This window comes from Euprymna scolopes, chromosome 16 (genome assembly GCF_053919585.1).
Source record: "Euprymna scolopes isolate OS-2025 chromosome 16, ASM5391958v1, whole genome shotgun sequence".
Lineage (NCBI taxonomy): Eukaryota > Metazoa > Mollusca > Cephalopoda > Sepiida > Sepiolidae > Euprymna > Euprymna scolopes.
In genome coordinates, this window is record NC_136497.1 from 130458758 (window position 1) to 130478757 (window position 20000).

A 20000-nucleotide genomic window follows, 5' to 3' on the forward strand; every position below is an offset into this window, starting at 1 on the left:
TATATTGTTTTATACTTGACTCTTATTTTATAAATAATATGTGCTTTAATTCCTGACCCTTTTTTTATAAATAATATGTAGTTTAATTCCTGACCCTTTTTTTTATAAATAATATGTGCTTTAATTCCTGACCCTTTTTTTATAAATAATATGTAGTTTAATTCCTGACCCTTTTTTTTATAAATAATATGTGCTTTAATTAATGACCATTATTTTATAAATAATATGTGGTTTTATTCCTGACCCTTTTTTTATAAATAATATGTGCTTTAATTAATGACCATTATTTTATAAATAATAAGTGGTTTAATTAATGACCATTATTTTATAAATAATATGTTATTTTATACTTGACCCTTATTTTATAAATAATATGTTATTTTATACTTGACCCTTATTTTATAAATATGTGGTTTTATTCCTGACCCTTATTTTATAAATAATATGTTATTTTATACTTGACCCTTATTTTATAAATATGTGGTTTAATTCCTGACCCTTCTTTTATAAATAATATGTTATTTTATACTTGACCCTTATTTTATAAATATGTGGTTTTATTCCTGACCCTTATTTTATAAATAATATGTTATTTTATACTTGACCCTTATTTTATAAATATGTGGTTTAATTCCTGACCCTTCTTTTATAAATAATATGTTATTTTATACTTGACCCTTATTTTATAAATAATAAGTGGTTTAATTCCTGACCCTTTTTTTATAAATAATATGTTATTTTATACTTGACCCTTATTTTATAAATAATAAGTGGTTTAATTCCTGACCCTTTTTTTATAAATAATATGTTATTTTATACTTGACCCTTATTTTATAAATAATAAGTGGTTTAATTCCTGACCCTTCTTTTATAAATAATATGTTATTTTATACTTGACCCTTATTTTATAAATAATAAGTGGTTTAATTCCTGACCCTTCTTTTATAAATAATATGTTATTTTATACTTGACCCTTATTTTATAAATATGTGGTTTAATTCCTGACCCTTTTTTTATAAATAATATGTTATTTTATACTTGACCCTTATTTTATAAATAATATGTTATTTTATACTTGACCCTTCTTTTATAAATAATATGTTATTTTATACTTGACCCTTATTTTATAAATATGTGGTTTTATTCCTGACCCTTATTTTATAAATAATATGTTATTTTATACTTGACCCTTATTTTATAAATAATATGTTATTTTATACTTGACCATTATTTTATAAATAATATGTTATTTTATACTTGACCCTTATTTTATAAATATGTGGTTTTATTCCTGACCCTTATTTTATAAATAATATGTTATTTTATAATTGACCCTTATTTTATAAATATGTTGTTTAATTCCTGACCCTTCTTTTATAAATAATATGTTATTTTATACTTGACCCTTATTTTATAAATATGTGGTTTAATTCCTGACCCTTCTTTTATAAATAATATGTTATTTTATACTTGACCCTTATTTTATAAATAATAAGTGGTTTAATTCCTGACCCTTTTTTTATAAATAATATGTTATTTTATACTTTACCCTTATTTTATAAATAATAAGTGGTTTAATTCCTGACCCTTCTTTTATAAATAATATGTTATTTTATACTTGACCCTTATTTTATAAATATGTGGTTTTATTCCTGACCCTTATTTTATAAATAATATGTTATTTTATACTTGACCCTTATTTTATAAATATGTGGTTTTATTCCTGACCCTTATTTTATAAATAATATGTTATTTTATACTTGACCCTTATTTTATAAATATGTGGTTTAATTCCTGACCCTTCTTTTATAAATAATATGTTATTTTATACTTGACCCTTATTTTATAAATATGTGGTTTTATTCCTGACCCTTATTTTATAAATAATATGTTATTTTATACTTGACCCTTATTTTATAAATATGTGGTTTTATTCCTGACCCTTCTTTTATAAATAATATGTTATTTTATACTTGACCCTTATTTTATAAATATGTGGTTTAATTCCTGACCCTTCTTTTATAAATAATATGTTATTTTATACTTGACCCTTATTTTATAAATATGTGGTTTTATTCCTGACCCTTATTTTATAAATAATATGTTATTTTATACTTGACCCTTATTTTATAAATATGTGGTTTTATTCCTGACCCTTATTTTATAAATAATATGTTATTTTATACTTGACCCTTATTTTATAAATATGTGGTTTAATTCCTGACCCTTCTTTTATAAATAATATGTTATTTTATACTTGACCCTTATTTTATAAATATGTGGTTTTATTCCTGACCCTTATTTTATAAATAATATGTTATTTTATACTTGACCCTTATTTTATAAATATGTGGTTTTATTCCTGACCCTTCTTTTATAAATAATATGTTATTTTATACTTGACCCTTATTTTATAAATAATAAGTGGTTTAATTCCTGACCCTTTTTTTATAAATAATATGTTATTTTATACTTGACCCTTATTTTATAAATAATATGTTATTTTATACTTGACCCTTATTTTATAAATAATATGTTATTTTATACTTGACCCTTATTTAATAAATATGTTGTTTTATTCCTGACCCTTATTTTATAAATAATATGTTATTTTATACTTGACCCTTATTTTATAAATATGTGGTTTTATTCCTGACCCTTATTTTATAAATAATATTTTATTTTATACTTGACCCTTATTTTATAAATATGTGGTTTTATTCCTGACCCTTCTTTTATAAATAATATGTTATTTTATACTTGACCCTTATTTTATAAATATGTGGTTTTATTCCTGACCCTTCTTTTATAAATAATATGTTATTTTATACTTGACCCTTATTTTATAAGTATGTGGTTTAATTCCTGACCCTTATTTTATAAATAATATGTTATTTTATACTTGACCCTTATTTTATAAATATGTGGTTTTATTCCTGACCCTTATTTTATAAATAATATGTTATTTTATACTTGACCCTTATTTTATAAATATGTGGTTTTATTCCTGACCCTTATTTTATAAATAATATGTTATTTTATACTTGACCCTTATTTTATAAATATGTGGTTTAATTCCTGACCCTTCTTTTATAAATAATATGTTATTTTATACTTGACCCTTATTTTATAAATATGTGGTTTTATTCCTGACCCTTATTTTATAAATAATATGTTATTTTATACTTGACCCTTATTTTATAAATATGTGGTTTAATTCCTGACCCTTCTTTTATAAATAATATGTTATTTTATACTTGACCCTTATTTTATAAATAATAAGTGGTTTAATTCCTGACCCTTTTTTTATAAATAATATGTTATTTTATACTTGACCCTTATTTTATAAATAATATGTTATTTTATACTTGACCCTTCTTTTATAAATAATATGTTATTTTATACTTGACCCTTATTTTATAAATAATAAGTGGTTTAATTCCTGACCCTTTTTTTATAAATAATATGTTATTTTATACTTGACCCTTATTTTATAAATAATATGTTATTTTATACTTGACCCTTCTTTTATAAATAATATGTTATTTTATACTTGACCCTTATTTTATAAATATGTGGTTTTATTCCTGACCCTTATTTTATAAATATGTGGTTTTATTCCTGACCCTTATTTTATAAATAATATGTGCTTTAATTAATGACCATTATTTTATAAATAATATGTGGTTTAATTAATGACCATTATTTTATAAATAATATGTGCTTTAATTAATGACCATTATTTTATAAATAATAAGTGGTTTAATTAATGACCATTATTTTATAAATAATAAGTGGTTTAATTCCTGACCATTAACAATCCCTTTTCTTTATGATATGATTCATAGTTCTATTGTAAAATATATGTATTATGACTATATAAAGGCCAAATATGTTTAACATGATGACATTAAAAGGTAAAAAAAAAAAAAAAATGAAATAGCTTGATAACCCGTTTCGAACTTCGCATTAAAAGAGCTAAATATACATTAGGAAATTACAATGAAAACATATTATTAAAAATATGACGGAGCGGGAGAAAAACGGGAAAAGAATAAAATAGAAGCCACGTTAAATCTTAAGAGATTTTCTTTTGTTTACAAAGAGAAGGTTCCAAAGACTCAATGCAAATAATTTCTAGTATTTTCAAATGAAAGAGTAAGTGGGATTTGCTCAGAACGGATAATGAGTCAACACTAAAATTAAAGGCACAAGAACCGTTATGTATACGATGCTCGCAGATGGCGGAACCGTAGGTAACTCCAGATGGGGAATCATTTTTTTATATCGAATTTTTGATGGAATGTGCTGTTTGAGCCGGATGGCCAATCCTTGCGACGCACGCCAGACATAGTGCGAATTGTAACTGCATTTGAATAAATAAACAGAATTATTATGAGAAAAGAACATCCTTTCTAATTGAGAATAAAATGATTCTTGTGAAAAAAGAACACGTGTATTCGATACAAAATAACGCTGCTGTACAGATAGCGAGATTTGCTTAGAAAATCTGTCACTTATGTTTCCTAGCCAATTTAGGCGGAGTTAAATAAGACATCTGTCAGCTGAAGTTTCTTTCATTTTGTAAAAGTAATATATATATATATATATATATATATATATATATATATATATATATATATATATATATATATATATTGTATCGTAGATTCTATAATGTCTAAAAGAGTGGCATTGTTGCAAAGGGCCTTAGTAATACTTTTGGTACTTGTACAGTTTAATCAAGACATAAAAAAAATTAAGATATTGAAAAAAAATTATATTGTATGTACCTGTTATGGAATTAAGTTCTTTGGAAAAAAATCTCACTTAATTTGATCAAATAGGTTTGTTTTTTTTTTACAGCGGAAAACCTATTTGTTATGACACCGAGCAAAAGATACCCATGTTTCGATGTTTAGACCACGAGGAAGGAAAAGAAGCTATTATTTAACATGAGGAGGGGGGTCGGCGCTTTAGATTAAGTTATCTCTTCGTAACGCCCCCTTCCTTCCTTCCTTCTTTCCTTCCTTCCTTCCTTCCGTCCTTGTGATCAAAAATTCAAACATGGCTCGCTATCTTAAAAAATTGTTTTTCTGTGATTTTTTTTTTCGGAGAACTTCATTCCATAACAGATACGTACAGTATAACTATTTTTTTTTCAATATTTTCATTTTTGTCTCGATTAAAATGTACAAGTGCCCTACATTTAATTCCATTATCTGAATCATTAGCGTCCTATGGATAAGAGTCTTAAATTGAATTTTTGTTTTGCGAGGCGAATTGAGTCCTAGTGTGTATAAAGATCTGTAAACGTTGGTTTGCAATAGACTGAAGTGGAAAAAAAAAACACAAAAAGCCTAGGAAACTAAGTTATCTAAAATTGCAAGAGCAAAATGAGCTTTTACAAAGGAATTGTCACTTATCAAGGCCTGGAAGCCACTCGAGGATAAAGGTCAATGAGTGTACAGTAGTCAATGGGAAAATATCGTAGAAATCGTTAGTAGTGGAAATTTGGTAAAGTGGATTACTTCAGGGGAACAGCTCATCAATAACTTGTTCACGTTAGACTTGAAGACTACGATATTGTAGTCAGTTGGAAAGCAGGGAAACGGAACAGAGTTTCACTGGCATGCATTTCTAAGAAAGAAGCTCTGTTCATGGCATGCGTTCAGGTTTAAGCACAGATAAGGAGTGAGGGAAACCATTGATAGTGGTTTCAGGTAGACGAGTGTTTTTCGTGAAATAAGGCCAAAGGAGACCATAGATCTTGCAAACAAAAAGAAATTTTTAAGAACTGAATGTGCTTTCTATTTTATTCTTTTATTGTTTTTTTTTTCTTTCCCTCCGCCAAATTTTTCATAGTATTTTTAATCGTAATTTCTAACCTTGATTTAGCTCTGTTGCGTGAGGTTAGAAATCCGTTAGTTGGCCTTTTCATTTTGCACCTTTCGATTTCAGCACGTAAAGCAAGTTTGGTCTTTATATAGCCATAATTAAATTCTGTACCCACATATATATATATATGTGTGTGTGTGTGTGTGTGTGTGTGTGTGAGAGAGAGAGAGAGAAAGAGAGAGAAAGAGAGAGAGAGAGAGTTTGTGTGTGTGTGCGTGTGTGTTTTAATACAGATATTTTAAAATACAGCCATATACAAGCTTCGTTACGCTGGCATGACAGTGTTTCGATCCATAGTTATGAATAACTGAAATCTTTGCATTTAGATGTACCTACCCAATATGAACATTTAAGTTAGAAAAGGGATTTTCGCCTGAAGGGATCTTAGTGAATATTAACTATAGATCGAAGCATTGTTATGCCAGTGTAGCAAAGCTTGTACATGTCTATATAAATAAAAAATTAATATAAATAGCTCTATTAATTAGTGAACACTCTTATATAAACACTGTGGATATTCTCTGCATTATTATCCTACGAGTACATTCTCGACTGGAACTGCCAAAAATATATATACAGGGCGGGGCATAAATACTGTTGCAAAATAAAACTAATTTATTCCAACAAAATGATTTATTACAAAACCTAATTTTCACAAAATGATTAGCAAATACTGAAGGCAAAATATGACAAAAGTATTATTCAAAATATGATAACAAAATGTATTATTCAAAATATGACAAATGTATTATTCAAAATATGACAAAAGTATTATGAAAAATATGACAAAGGTATTATTCAAAATATGACAAGAGTATTATTCAAAATATGACAAAAGTATTATTCAAAATATGACAAAAGTATTATTCAAAATATGACAAAAGTATTATTCAAAATATGACAAAAGTATTATTCAAAATATGACAAAAGTATTATTCAAAATATGACAAAGGTATTATTCAAAATATGACAAAAGTATTATTCAAAATATGACAAAAGTATTATTCAAAATATGATAACAAAATGTATTATTCAAAATATGACAAAAGTATTATTCAAAATATTAAAAAAGTATTATTCAAAATATTAAAAAGTATTATTCAAAATAAGACAAAAGTATTATTCAAAATATGATAACAAAATGTATTATTAAAAATATGACAAATGTATTATTCAAAATATGACAAAAGTATTATTCAAAATATGACAAAAGTATAATTCAAAATATGACAAATGTATTATTAAAAATATGACAAAAGTATTATTCAAAATATGACAAAAGTATTATTCAAAATATGACAAAAGTATTATTCAAAATATGACAAAAGTATTATTCAAAATATGATAAAAAAATGTATAATTCAAAATATGACAAATGTATTATTCAAAATATGACAAAAGTATTATTAAAAATGTGACAGAAGTATTATTAAAAATATGATAACAAAATGTATTATTCAAAATATGACAAAAGTATTATTCAAAATATGACAAAAGTATTATTCAAAATATGACAAATGTATTATTCAAAATATTTCAAAAGTATTATTCAAAATATGACAAAAGTATTATTCAAAATATGACAAAAGTATTATTCAAAATATGACAAAAGTATTATTCAAAATATGACAAAAGTATTATTAAAAATATGACAAAAGTATTATTCAAAATATGACAAAAGTATTATTCAAAATATGATTACAAAATGTATTATTCAAAATATGACAAATGTATTATTCAAAATATGACAAAAGTATTATTCAAAATATGACAAAAGTATTATGAAAAATATGACAAAAGTATTATTAAAAATATGACAAAAGTATTATTCAAAATATGACAAAAGTATTATTCAAAATATGATAACAAAATGTATTATTCAAAATATGACAAATGTATTATTCAAAATATGACAAAAGTATTATTCAAAATATGATAACAAAATGTATTATTCAAAATATCACAAATGTATTATTCAAAATATGACAAAAGTATTATTCCAAAATATGATAACAAAATGTATTATTCAAAATATGACAAAAGTATTATTCAAAATATGACAAAAGCATTATTCAAAATATGACAAAAGTATTATTCAAAATATGACAAAAGTATTATTCAAAATATGATAACAAAATGTATTATTAAAAATATGACAAATGTATTATTCAAAATATTACAAAAGTATTATTCAAAATATGACAAAAGTATTATTAAAAATATGATAACAAAATGTATTATTCAAAAAATGACAAAGGTATTATTCAAAATACGACAAAAGTATTATTCAAAATATGACAAAAGTATTATTCAAAATATGAGAAAAGTATTATTCAAAATATGATAAAAGTATTATTCAAAATATGACAAATGTGTTATTCAAAATATGACAAAAGTATTATTCAAAATATGACAAAGGTATAATTCAAAATATGACAAAAGTATTATTCAAAATATGATAACAAAATGTATTATTCAAAATCTGACAAAAGTATTATTCAAAATATGACAAAAGTATTATTCAAAATATGATAAGAAAATTTATTATTCAAAATATGACAAATGTATTATTCAAAATATGACAAAAGTATTATTCAAAATATGATAAGAAAATGTAATATTCAAAATATGACAAAAGTATTATTAAAAATGTGACAGAAGTATTATTAAAAATATGACAAAAGTATTATTCAAAATATGACAACAGTATTATTCAAAATAAGACAAAAGTATTATTCAAAATATGATAACAAAATGTATTATTCAAAAAAAGTACAAATGTATTATTCAAAATATGACAAAAGTATTATTTAAAATATGACAAAAGTATTATTCAAAATATGACGAAAGTATTATTCAAAATATGATAACAAAATGTATTATTAAAAATATGACAAAAGTATTATTCAAAATATGACAAAAGTATTATTCAAAAGATGATAAGAAAATGTATTATTCAAAATATGACAAAAGTATTATTCAAAATATGACAAAAGTATTATTCAAAATATGACAAAAGTATTATTAAAAATATGACAAAAGTATTATTCAAAATATGACAAAAGTATTATTCAAAATATGACAAAAGTATTATTAAAAATATGACAAAAGTATTATTCAAAATATGACAAAAGTATTATTCAAAATATGATAACAAAATGTATTATTCAAAATATGACAAAAGTATTATTAAAAATATGACAAAAGTATTATTCAAAATATGAGAAAAGTATTATTAAAAATATGACAAAAGTATTATTCAAAATATGATAACAAAATGTATTATTAAAAATATGACAAAAGTATTATTCAAAATATGACAAAAGTATTATTCAAAATATGACACAAGTATTATTAAAAATATGACAAAAGTATTATTCAAAATATGACAAAAGTATTATTCAATATAGGACAAATGTTTTATTCAAAATATGACACAAGTATTATTCAAAATATGACAAAAGTATTATTAAAAATATGACAAACATATTATTCAAAATATGACAAAAGTATTATTCAAAATATTACAAAAGTAATTTTCAAAATATGACAAAAGTATTATTCAAAATATGACAAAAGTATTATTTAAAATATGACAAAAGTATTATTCAAAACATGACAAGGTGCTATTCAAAATACGACAAATGTATAATTCAAAATATGACAAAAGTATTATTCAAAATATGACAAATGTATTATTCAAAATATGACAAAAGTACTATTCAAAATATGACAAAAGTATTATTCAAAGTACCGAAGGAAAAATATGACAAATGTATTATTCAAAATTTTTTTCCTTGAGCTTTCCCTACACTACAAAGTCTTTTGGTGAAATTATCTCTAACAGTACGCACAAGATCTATTGGCATTTTCTGCCAGTATTTCTTCAATTTAATTTTAAAAGCTTCAATATATTGACAAGGAGTAGCGCAGGTTTCACTATCCAGGACTGACCACAAAGAATAATCAAGAGCGTTAAGATTAGCTGATGGGGGGTCGTTCTTCTTTGCTGATCCAGGACGAACAGTTTTCTCTACAGCATTGCTGTGTTACATGAGCAGTTTGGCTTGTCTCACCATTTTCTTTGAGAGTCCAAACTTCATCACCAAACTCAGAATTATTCCATAGGGTTAGTGCACCTTCAAAAATGTCCTTAATGTAACGTTCTTTGTTAATCTTGACCTTTTGAGGGAGAAAAAACAAGTTGAGATTTTCCTCTTTCAGAAATGGCTGCTCAGATCATCACTGATGGTGGTTTCTGCGTTTTAAAAATCTTTCCTGCATTATCAGGTATTGTCTCACGACTTCTCAAAAGGACTATTGAAGTAACTTTTGACCCGTGTAGATGATGTTATTGGGCGTGTCTTCTCTGATATGGTTTAACAAGAGTCGACTTCTAATGAGTCTCTTTGCAATTGTGGGTTAGGGTTAGGGTTAGGGTTAGGATTAGAGAGAAGCTGTCGCTTTTGGAGTTTATAGCGTGATATCTGTAGGTCACTTCGATATATCCTTCGCATCGTCCTTGGTGATGATTGATTTTTTTTTGTCTGTTTTTTTTTCTCATGTATCCTTTTGGATGTCGCCCGATTTTTTCCGTAACATTTTTTTATAAGTTTAAGTGTTCTTAAGGGGTGAGGACGGCTTGATCGTTGCCTATCTTTGACCAACGAAGTTTCCAGGTAACGATCAATCGTCCTTTTTATGAACATTTTGTTGATTTTGAGGTTTTTCCCTAAGTTGAATATTTCTGGTTAACGCAAGCCTTTCCCATGTTGTTCATCGGATATTGTTAAAAATTATTATCGTTTGTTTCTGAAAAGAAAAAAAAAACAGAAATCATATATTACATTATCATATAATAGTAAATTTATTTTAATATTATCAGAAAAAATAGTTCCGAAATTTTGTAACAGGACTTATGCCCCATCCTATATATATATATATATATATATATATATATATATATATATATATATATATATATATATATATATATATGTATATATATATATATATATAATTATCCACTGACACCTGTTTAGTCGTCTACAACTCATCAGAGTGGCTGAATCTAGCGGGATTAGAAATCGGGATCCCGTAAGATTCAGCCACTCTGTGAGTTTTAGACGATGAAACACGTGTCAGTGGATAATTATATTTTCAAAATAATACATATGCCGCGCCTTATTTGGGGGGTACCAAACTGGTCAAAGGGAAAATTATTCCCAACTCGCATTTAGGTAAAAATGCACTCTTCCATATAATATAATTGAATTCATTCAATAAGTATCGCTAACAAAAACAAACAAACAACACACCGATATATATATATATATATATATATATATATATATATATATATATATATATATATATATATATATATATATATATATATATATACCAACAAATTCAGACAATTCTATCTTTATTTTCCAGCAAAGAGATCGATTTTTAACAACGGTTTATTTCAATTGTAAAAAGATTGCGTCGATCTTGTCGCCAGTGCGGGTGTGTTTGAACGAATACCAATAAAAAGAATGTTTTCAAAAGTTTCAAATAAAAAAATAAAAAAAACATTTTTTTTTTCATTCGAGATATTTTCTTGATTTCTAAATAATTGAAGGAAACGACAAAAACGAACCTCTCTGCTGGGGAATAAAAATATACTCATCGGGAACTGTTCTATTTTTTTTTAATCTATTTTCCTATTTTCGAATTATAAATGCTCAGGAATTATACACTAATATCTTAATATCTATTGAAATGCGGAAATTTTAACAATATATAACTATATATATATATATTCATCAAATCTCCACACTAACGTAATGTACTTGCAATAACCTTATCCCTGAGTGGATTCCGGGCCTTGATAAGTGGTGACCACTGTGTAATATATATATATATATATATATATATATATATATATATATATATATATATATTAGTGACCTGGCAAGTTCACAGGAGAGACAACTAAAGTAGCAAAACTTAAACTAGCTGGCCAGGACACTATATATACAAATGTAGGCAAATTTGGGCATATTTTATTGTTTTGACAATATAGAGTCTTTTTTACGAATTTTAACCATAGAATAGTTTTATAATCTTCAAAAAGGTTTTGCAAATTTTCATGTTGTTTCCTCCTATAGAATCAAAGATATAAGCATTTCAATAATCAATTTGGCTACTAGTATATATATATATATATATATATATATATATATATATATATATATATATATATATATATATATACCACCTTTTTGACAATTTTATAAGTTCCAAATTTCAGCGACTATTGACCAGAATTTAACAAATGAAGGCTCGTTGGAAAGTTAATGACCTGAATTATGTAGTGCGTATGTGACAAATTAAGGGGATCATCCATCATCCAGAGCCTATTTTTGGCACATATTTACAGCCATAAATTGTTTAAATCATAGTCATTTGTTTTCCTAGTTTTGCATATCAATTTCAAAATATCTTATATTTCCTTTAAGCCTCTGGCCTTGATGGAGGGGGAGACTAAACTTGCTGCTATGGTTTCAAATGATCTGAAATAATAGCAAGGCTTGATTCCAAATATTTTTCATATGCTATATCTCCCCTTTTGGATTTTCATACATAAAGTAAATTTCACAGTGTATAAGGATTATTGGTACTAGAGATACTCATAATCGCACTCTATTTCCAAATGAGGGGAGATATAACATATGAGAAATGGCCTATAATTATTTTTTTTAATATTTTCGATGATGTTTAGGCAGTGATTTATGCAGTACAACATACGATTCACCACTGTAAGCTTTGGATGCACAGAATTTTAAAAGATGACTGTAGCAAGAATGTGTTGAGATATTCTCACCTCTAATTGCTGTGAAGTACACCCCATATAATCGGCTTCTGAATTTCTAATGAAACCTTTAAGCATTGTTTATTTTTTTTTTATTTATGTTATTGTGCGAAAATAACTGACCATACGAGATTTGCTTGTCCTGTAGTTCATCGTCGGTCGCTGTTTACACTTTCGAAAGGATAATTAAATATTTTTTAAATTTTTTTTCTTTTTTTTTTTTTTCGCCTGGCAGGAAAAACCAATTCTTACTAAGAGGAACCTGCTCTCTACGAAACTCTTTGACATCCGCATCTTCACAAACTTTATGTTCCTCTACTACGTCATCGTGACCTGCTTCGTCTACAGTAGCCTCCTCATCTTCGTCACGTTCATGGTGGACTACGCCGCCGAGAAAAACATCAGTGAGAAGGATGGTGCCCAGATGCTGCTTATGTACGGCGTCGGTTCGATCCCCGGCGGCTTCGTGGCGATGGGAATCATGGCATGCCACCATCTACGTGCTTGGGATCTGCAGGCGATCAGTGTAGTCATATGTGGCGTAGCTCTCGCCATCTTTCCTTTCTTCTCCAGCGTCGGCGCACTCTTTGGTGTCTCTGCCCTACTTGGTGTGGCTATTGGTGTAATTACGGCTGTTTACACGACAGTCGCTCTGGAAACGCTGGGCAGCGAGAAGTATTCATCAGGCCTCGGCTTTACCGGTACTGCTATGGGAGTAGTCATGTTTATTGTGTCCTATTCCTCAGGTAAGTACGAAACTTTTCGCAATCTAGACCATATAGGGAGATACGTGTAGGACAGGAGATTTCGGTGGTTTGGTCACGTTGAAACAATGTCACTTAATATAAGGAGCTAAAAAATATTGCTTCAAAGTCAAAAATTACCCAAAGTTAAGTGTTAGATTGATGAGTTCCGACCCCCCAAAACAGCAATTCTTTCCCCTTTGTCTGAAATATTGTTCATTTTGTTTTGATAAATTATTATTAGGTTGACAAGAAGGTTCTTGCAGAATTTTTAATTTCAAATGATGTATTTTCAAATAAGTTTTCATTATATTACCTGTACTTTATATATCATTTTAAAGGGCGTTTTTCGTTTTTATCCAATCATTTAAAGTACAATCATTTTATAACAATTATGTCTTCTTTTAAGAACGTGGAATACAAGGATGACCTCCAATCTGTAGTGGAATGGGGACATAAATGGATGCTCACATTCAATGCTGCCAAGACTAAACTGGTTTCCTTCAATAATTACAAGAAACCTTCTCTGCCACCAATAGCAATGGTCAGTGACTCCCTGTCCGAGAGTACATCTTTCAAACTGCTTGGCCTAACGTTCACAGGAAACATGAGTTGGAACAATTATATTGAAAACATTGCCAGGGCCGCTGCGAAAAAGGTAGGCTCTCTCTACCGTGCTAGAAAACTACTGACACCTGAAAGTATCCTGTACCTCTATAAGGCCACCATTTACCCATGTATGGAGTATTGTTGTCACATTTGGGCTGGTGCATCTGCTACTAGTCTCTCGCTCCTAGACAAGGTTCAAAAAAGAGTCGCCAATCTGATAGGCCCTGAACTGGCATCTAAGCTTCAGCCTCTGTCCCATCGACTGCCTGTTCTACAAGTACTTTAATGGTGAATGCTCTGACGAACTGCAGACACTTGTGCCCCCACGACGTAGACACCCTCGACAAACCCGACAGGCAGCTAAATCCCACCCCCACACAGTAGAGATCCCTAGATGTAAAAGATCTTTCTACTCCAGTAGTTTCTTCCCCAGAACCGCTAGACTCTGGAATTCCATTCCAAGTTCCTGCTTCCCCAACTGTACTGACATGCAGAAGTTCAAGTGCAACGTGAACCGACATCTTGCTGCCCAAATCCCAACATAGCGCCCCAGTAGTTGCTGCCCCTGATAGTAGCCCCTTACACCAAAGTGACAATGCGCCTTGTTTGGGGTGAAAAAATAATTTAAAAAAAAGGTAGGAATAAGCAAATTTGCACCATTTTCTTATTTCAATTCAAGCTAGGCCGAAAAGCTGCTGAAACAGCTCACGATATCAACGAAGCGGTTGGCCAAGGAACCAATGCTGGACGCGCAGCACAATGGTGGTTTAAGAAATTTCCTGATGGCGACGAGAGTCTTGAAGACGATGAGCGTAGTGGTCGGCCATAAAATGTTGACAACTATCAATTAAGAGCCTTAGTCGAAGCCAATTCACCCACAACTGTTCGAGAACTTGCTTCTGAATTAGACGTAACGTATACGACGATTTCCAACCATTTGAGAGATTGGAAAAAAAGAAAAAAAAAACTTGATAAATGAATGCCTCATTAATTGAACGATAACCAAAAGAAACCCTGCTATGATGCGCCATCTTTCCTTCTTTTATGTTTATCGACCGAGTTGTGACCTGCGATGAAAAGTGGGTTCTTTACGACAACTGGCGACACTCAGCTCAGGTTAGATATGGATGAAGCTAGAGTTGCACCAAAAAAAGGTCATGCTGACTGTTTGGTGGTAGTCTGCGACCAGTCTCATCCGTTAAAGTATTTTGAATGTAGGTGACACCATTACGGCAGGGAAGTACTTACAACAAATGGATGAAATACATAAGAAACGTCGACAAACACTCATTATTGGTCAACAGGAAAGGCCCAATTCTCTTCCACGACAATACCCGACCGTACGTTGCTAAACCGACCCTGAAGAAATTGAACGAATTGGGCTGCGAAACTCTGCCTCATCCGCCATACTCTCCAGATCTTTCACCTATCAACTACCACTTTTTTAAGAATCTCGATAACTTTCGGCGTGAGAAATGCTTCAAAAAACTAAGCTATATCAAAAACGCTTTCAGTGACTTCATCGCCACCAGAACGCAAGATTTTTACGTTACTGACATAAATACACTTGTTTTGCATTGGCAAGAGTATGTTGATTCTGATGATGCTCCTTTCGATCAATAATTTTCGCCTTGAGCCGAGATATGTTCGTTAAAAAACGCAAGAACTTTCTTGTCAACCAGATACTATCTTGTAATGCTTATTTTGGGGAGAGGGTAGTATTTCATTTTTCTTTTCTTTTCTTTTTTTTTTCTTATATGGATATCGATCACGACAAGACATAAAGCCACTAGATGTAAAGAGCTAAAATAAATACCATTCTAAGGTAAAAAGAAACAAAAAAAAACTAGCCAACGTTTAGTGCTAGATGAATAGATTCTGACCCAGAAAACAGCAATTATTCCTCTTTTGTCGGAAACGTCGTCCATGAAATTTGAGAATTAAAGAGCAAAATAATTCTCTTATTTTGCTCTTTAATTCTCAAATTTCATGGACGACGTTTCCGACAAAAGAGGAATAATTAATTAAGAGGAGAGATTAACGATGTAGTCGGAAGAAAACCAAAGGCTCACTTTGTAAATTGCTCATACAAACTAGAGCATATAGCATCCGTTACTTATTTAGAAACAATGGATACCCCTCGTCCTGAATCGACACTGCTTGATTATAAAATATTATATATATATATATATATATATATATATATATATATATATATATATATATATATATATATTAGAATTTTCAGAATGTGATAGATGATATAATTATTTCCACAGTCAAACAACGCCGCAGCTCACATCAGCCATGAAAACCAACAAACCAAGTTGTACAAAACATGCAGTCATGTATACATGGAGGGGGGATGTTAAACCCAATATATATATATATATATATATATATATATATATATATATATACATATATATATATATATATATATATATATATATATATATATATATATATATATATATATATATGAAATAAAATGGAGGTGGAAGGACCTGGATACTCAACGTTTCGCCCGATTTATGCGGGCTTCTTCAAGAGGGATGGTCATTGACGAGATAGTCGGGGGATTGGGGCTATATATAATGATGGGGGAGAGCAGCGTGTTTTCCTTATGTAAATTAGATATCATATATACATATATATATACATTTTATGAGAGAAAAAAAACTAAATTAGAGTAAACTAGTGTAGTGGATTACGTCTAAAAGTTAAAATATCGTAGAGATTAAAAATTGTGTTTGGAAATATAGCGGTGATAGATTAAATAAATAACATGACATGAGATTACGAAAGAATCTTTTTTTAAATTAGAAATAATTGAATTGGGATAAAATAGCGCAGTAACTTAAAAGATGGTGTCTAAAAATAAGAATAGGAGGTGATAAAATGGAGTCTAAAAATAGATAATGATAAAATATAGTAAATAAGTAAAATAAAAATAAAATTAAGTGAAATTACGAATTTTTTTTTTTTTATATATATATAAGCTGAACGTCTGTGTGTGTCTGGTCACGAATAGGCTCCTATATGGTTGGCTATTATAGAAAACTGATCACATATAATGATAGAAGATGTATCGAGACACAGGAATGGGTATGTTTGATCTGACAGAATGACGATTCATTAAAATTGTGGGGTTTACGTACGCGCCTGGTCCACAAAGTATGGGGAAAAAAATTTAAAAATTAAAAAAAAAACGTTTACAAGTGTTTTTGATATAGATGTACATAATAATACTTTGATAAGTATGTTTTAACTTAAATAGGGATGGTATAATAAAATTGTGGGGTCTGCGTTCGCGCCTGGCCTCCATAGAATGGATATAAGCACAAACTTTAATAAAGACTTTTCATATCTATCTGCGTAAGTATACTTTCATAATTATGTTTCCGTTTGAAGAAATATGGTATAATAAAATTATGGGGTGTTCGTTCTCGCCTGACCTCCATAGAATGGAAATATGTCACAAAGTTTAACAAAGTTTTTTAATATAGATCCACAGAATATTGTGATAAGTGTTTCAGTGTGAACCGGTATGGTATAATAAATTATGGGGTTTATCTATTTTATTTTTACTTTCATCATATTTTGCTTTGGTTTTGATACCCCCAAATTCGAAGCTATCTTTTTACAACCCTTCCTTTTCATAACCTATCATACTTTCATAAATCAGAGTCCATTTTCTGTAGACTGTTTTTGAACCCAGTCAACAACGGGTACTTTTGCTAGTATATATATATATATATATATATATATATATATATATATATATATATATATATATATATATATATATATGATTTGAAAAGGAAACGGAAGACCGGAGGCTCGATGTTTCGCCCGTATCATGCGGGCTTTTTCAAGAGGTATGGTCACTGACGAGAGGGTCGATGTTTTTAGTTTTATATATACTGAGGGAGTGTATGCAAATAGAACTATTATACAAATATTCAGAAAAAAAGGAACAAATATATATTTATTAACCAGTGTCTAGATTATTTTCGTGCAATATTATTTTAGATAAGTGGAAAAAAATGTTAAAAAATCCTTTTCTCTGTTTGATAGTGTTAGTAGAGTTAGAGATAAGAGCAGATTCTAGCAGACGGCGTGTTGACCTACTATGTATATGCTTTAGGAGGGTCACATTTTCGAAATCGAAATGATGGTCATTTTCCATTATGTGACCGAAAAGAGCATTAAGTGTATTGTTATTCTTCATGTCTCTTTTGTGTTCAGCAAGGTTTCGCTGCGTCTCTCCTACGTATATCTTGCCACAATCAAGGCACGGTATGGTATAAATTCCGGCTTGTGTTATTGGTTTATTATTGTTAGTTTTAGATTCCCGAGTTAAATCTTTTTTCGTTAGGGAGGATTTCTGTACTATTTGAAAGCCGATTTTGTTAAGGTTTTTATAAATGTTATTATTTTTATCGTTAGTGGGAACAATTAGTCTTCTATTGTGTGTTAGGTTTTCTTGGGGGTGGTTTTGATCTCGGTTTTGATAGATTTTAAGGCCTTTTTTTAGCGTTAAGTAGGAAGTATTGGGGGTATTGTAAGTTCTTGAATGTAGTTTCTATATATTCAAATTCATCGTTTAGTTATCGTTTGCTACATATTCTCATAGCTCTTAGATAAAATCCAATTATAATGCCTTTTTTTACGTTGTCATTGTGTTGCGAGTAAAAATGTACATAATCATTCTTATTAGTTGTTTTATGATGAACTTTGAATTTTAGTTGATTATTATTAATTAATTGTATGTCTAGGAAAGATATGGAATTATTATTTTCAGTTTCGTAAATGTAGGTTCTATTTTATTAAGTTTGTTAGTGACATTATCAATATTCGACGATTTGGGGAGAAAGAATAGAATGTCATCTATGTACCTGTAATACGATGCACCCCTAGGTAATTTATATTTTAAGGGACCGCTTTCATTAAACTCTAGAAACATGCACGCCAGGACCCCACTTAGGGGTCTACCCATTGGCAATCTAAACTTCTACCTGAAATAGAGTCCACTAAATGTGAAATACATCATATCAATACACAGGTTTATTAGTTGGAAAATGTAGTTCGATTTTTATTTTGTTGAGGTGTTTATGAAGTAGATTCAGGCATTTCCTGGTGGGGATCTTCGTATATAGAGATTCTATGTCAAGGCTGTTTAGAGTTTTGTTTTTCATATGAAGGGTTTTTATTTTATTGAGTAGGTCGCCGGAGTTTTTAATGTGGGATTTGCTGATGGTGCCTAATAATGGAGTTAACAGTTTTGAGATTGCTCGTGCTATTTTATGTGTGGTGCTGCCAATGCCTGGGATATTGGCAGCACCACACATAAAAGACTGCATAATACGGGCGAAACGTCGAGCCTCCGGTCTTCCGCTTCTTTTTTTTTTTTTTTTTTTTTACACGGTGGTCACCACTTATCAAGGCCCGGAAGCCACTCAGGGATAAGGGTTATTGCAAGTACAGTACGTTAGTGTGGAGATTTAATGAAGTGTTTACTTAAGGGGGCGGTTCATTAGGAATTTGTTTACGTTGGACTATATATATACTAGCAGTTAAGCCCAGCTTTGATCGGGCCCATTGTACTGTTCATAACTTTACGTGCCTATGTATATATTAAAAAGTGTGAATATGTACGGTAATGCCTTTCTATATAATAGTCTTCCTTAATTACCATAGAGAAAATTTGGTAGAGACCGCAGGCGTCAATTTTTTTTATTTTAACTTTGACCCCTTAGAATTTATTGTGTTGGGTTCAAATCAAGTTATGAAGTTACATCTCTGTCAACCTATATCTAAAATTTCAAGTGTTTAGACCCAAAATTGGCGGAGGAGTTTGATAGAGTTCTCAAATGTCAAATCGTTGA

The 20000-nt window shown here is 29.0% G+C and overlaps 1 protein-coding gene across 3 annotated transcripts in view; it reads left to right on the forward strand.

Moving 5' to 3' along the window:
* LOC145296082 (monocarboxylate transporter 6-like) overlaps window positions 1–20000 on the forward strand; it is a 240520-nt gene that overhangs the window by 212393 nt on the left and 8127 nt on the right. For all 3 annotated transcript variants that reach the window (XM_080142219.1, XM_080142221.1, XM_080142220.1), the window contains exon 6: window positions 12993–13503. In XM_080142219.1, coding sequence (XP_079998345.1) covers window positions 12993–13503 — 511 coding nt within the window. The remainder of the gene's footprint in view (window positions 1–12992; window positions 13504–20000) is intronic.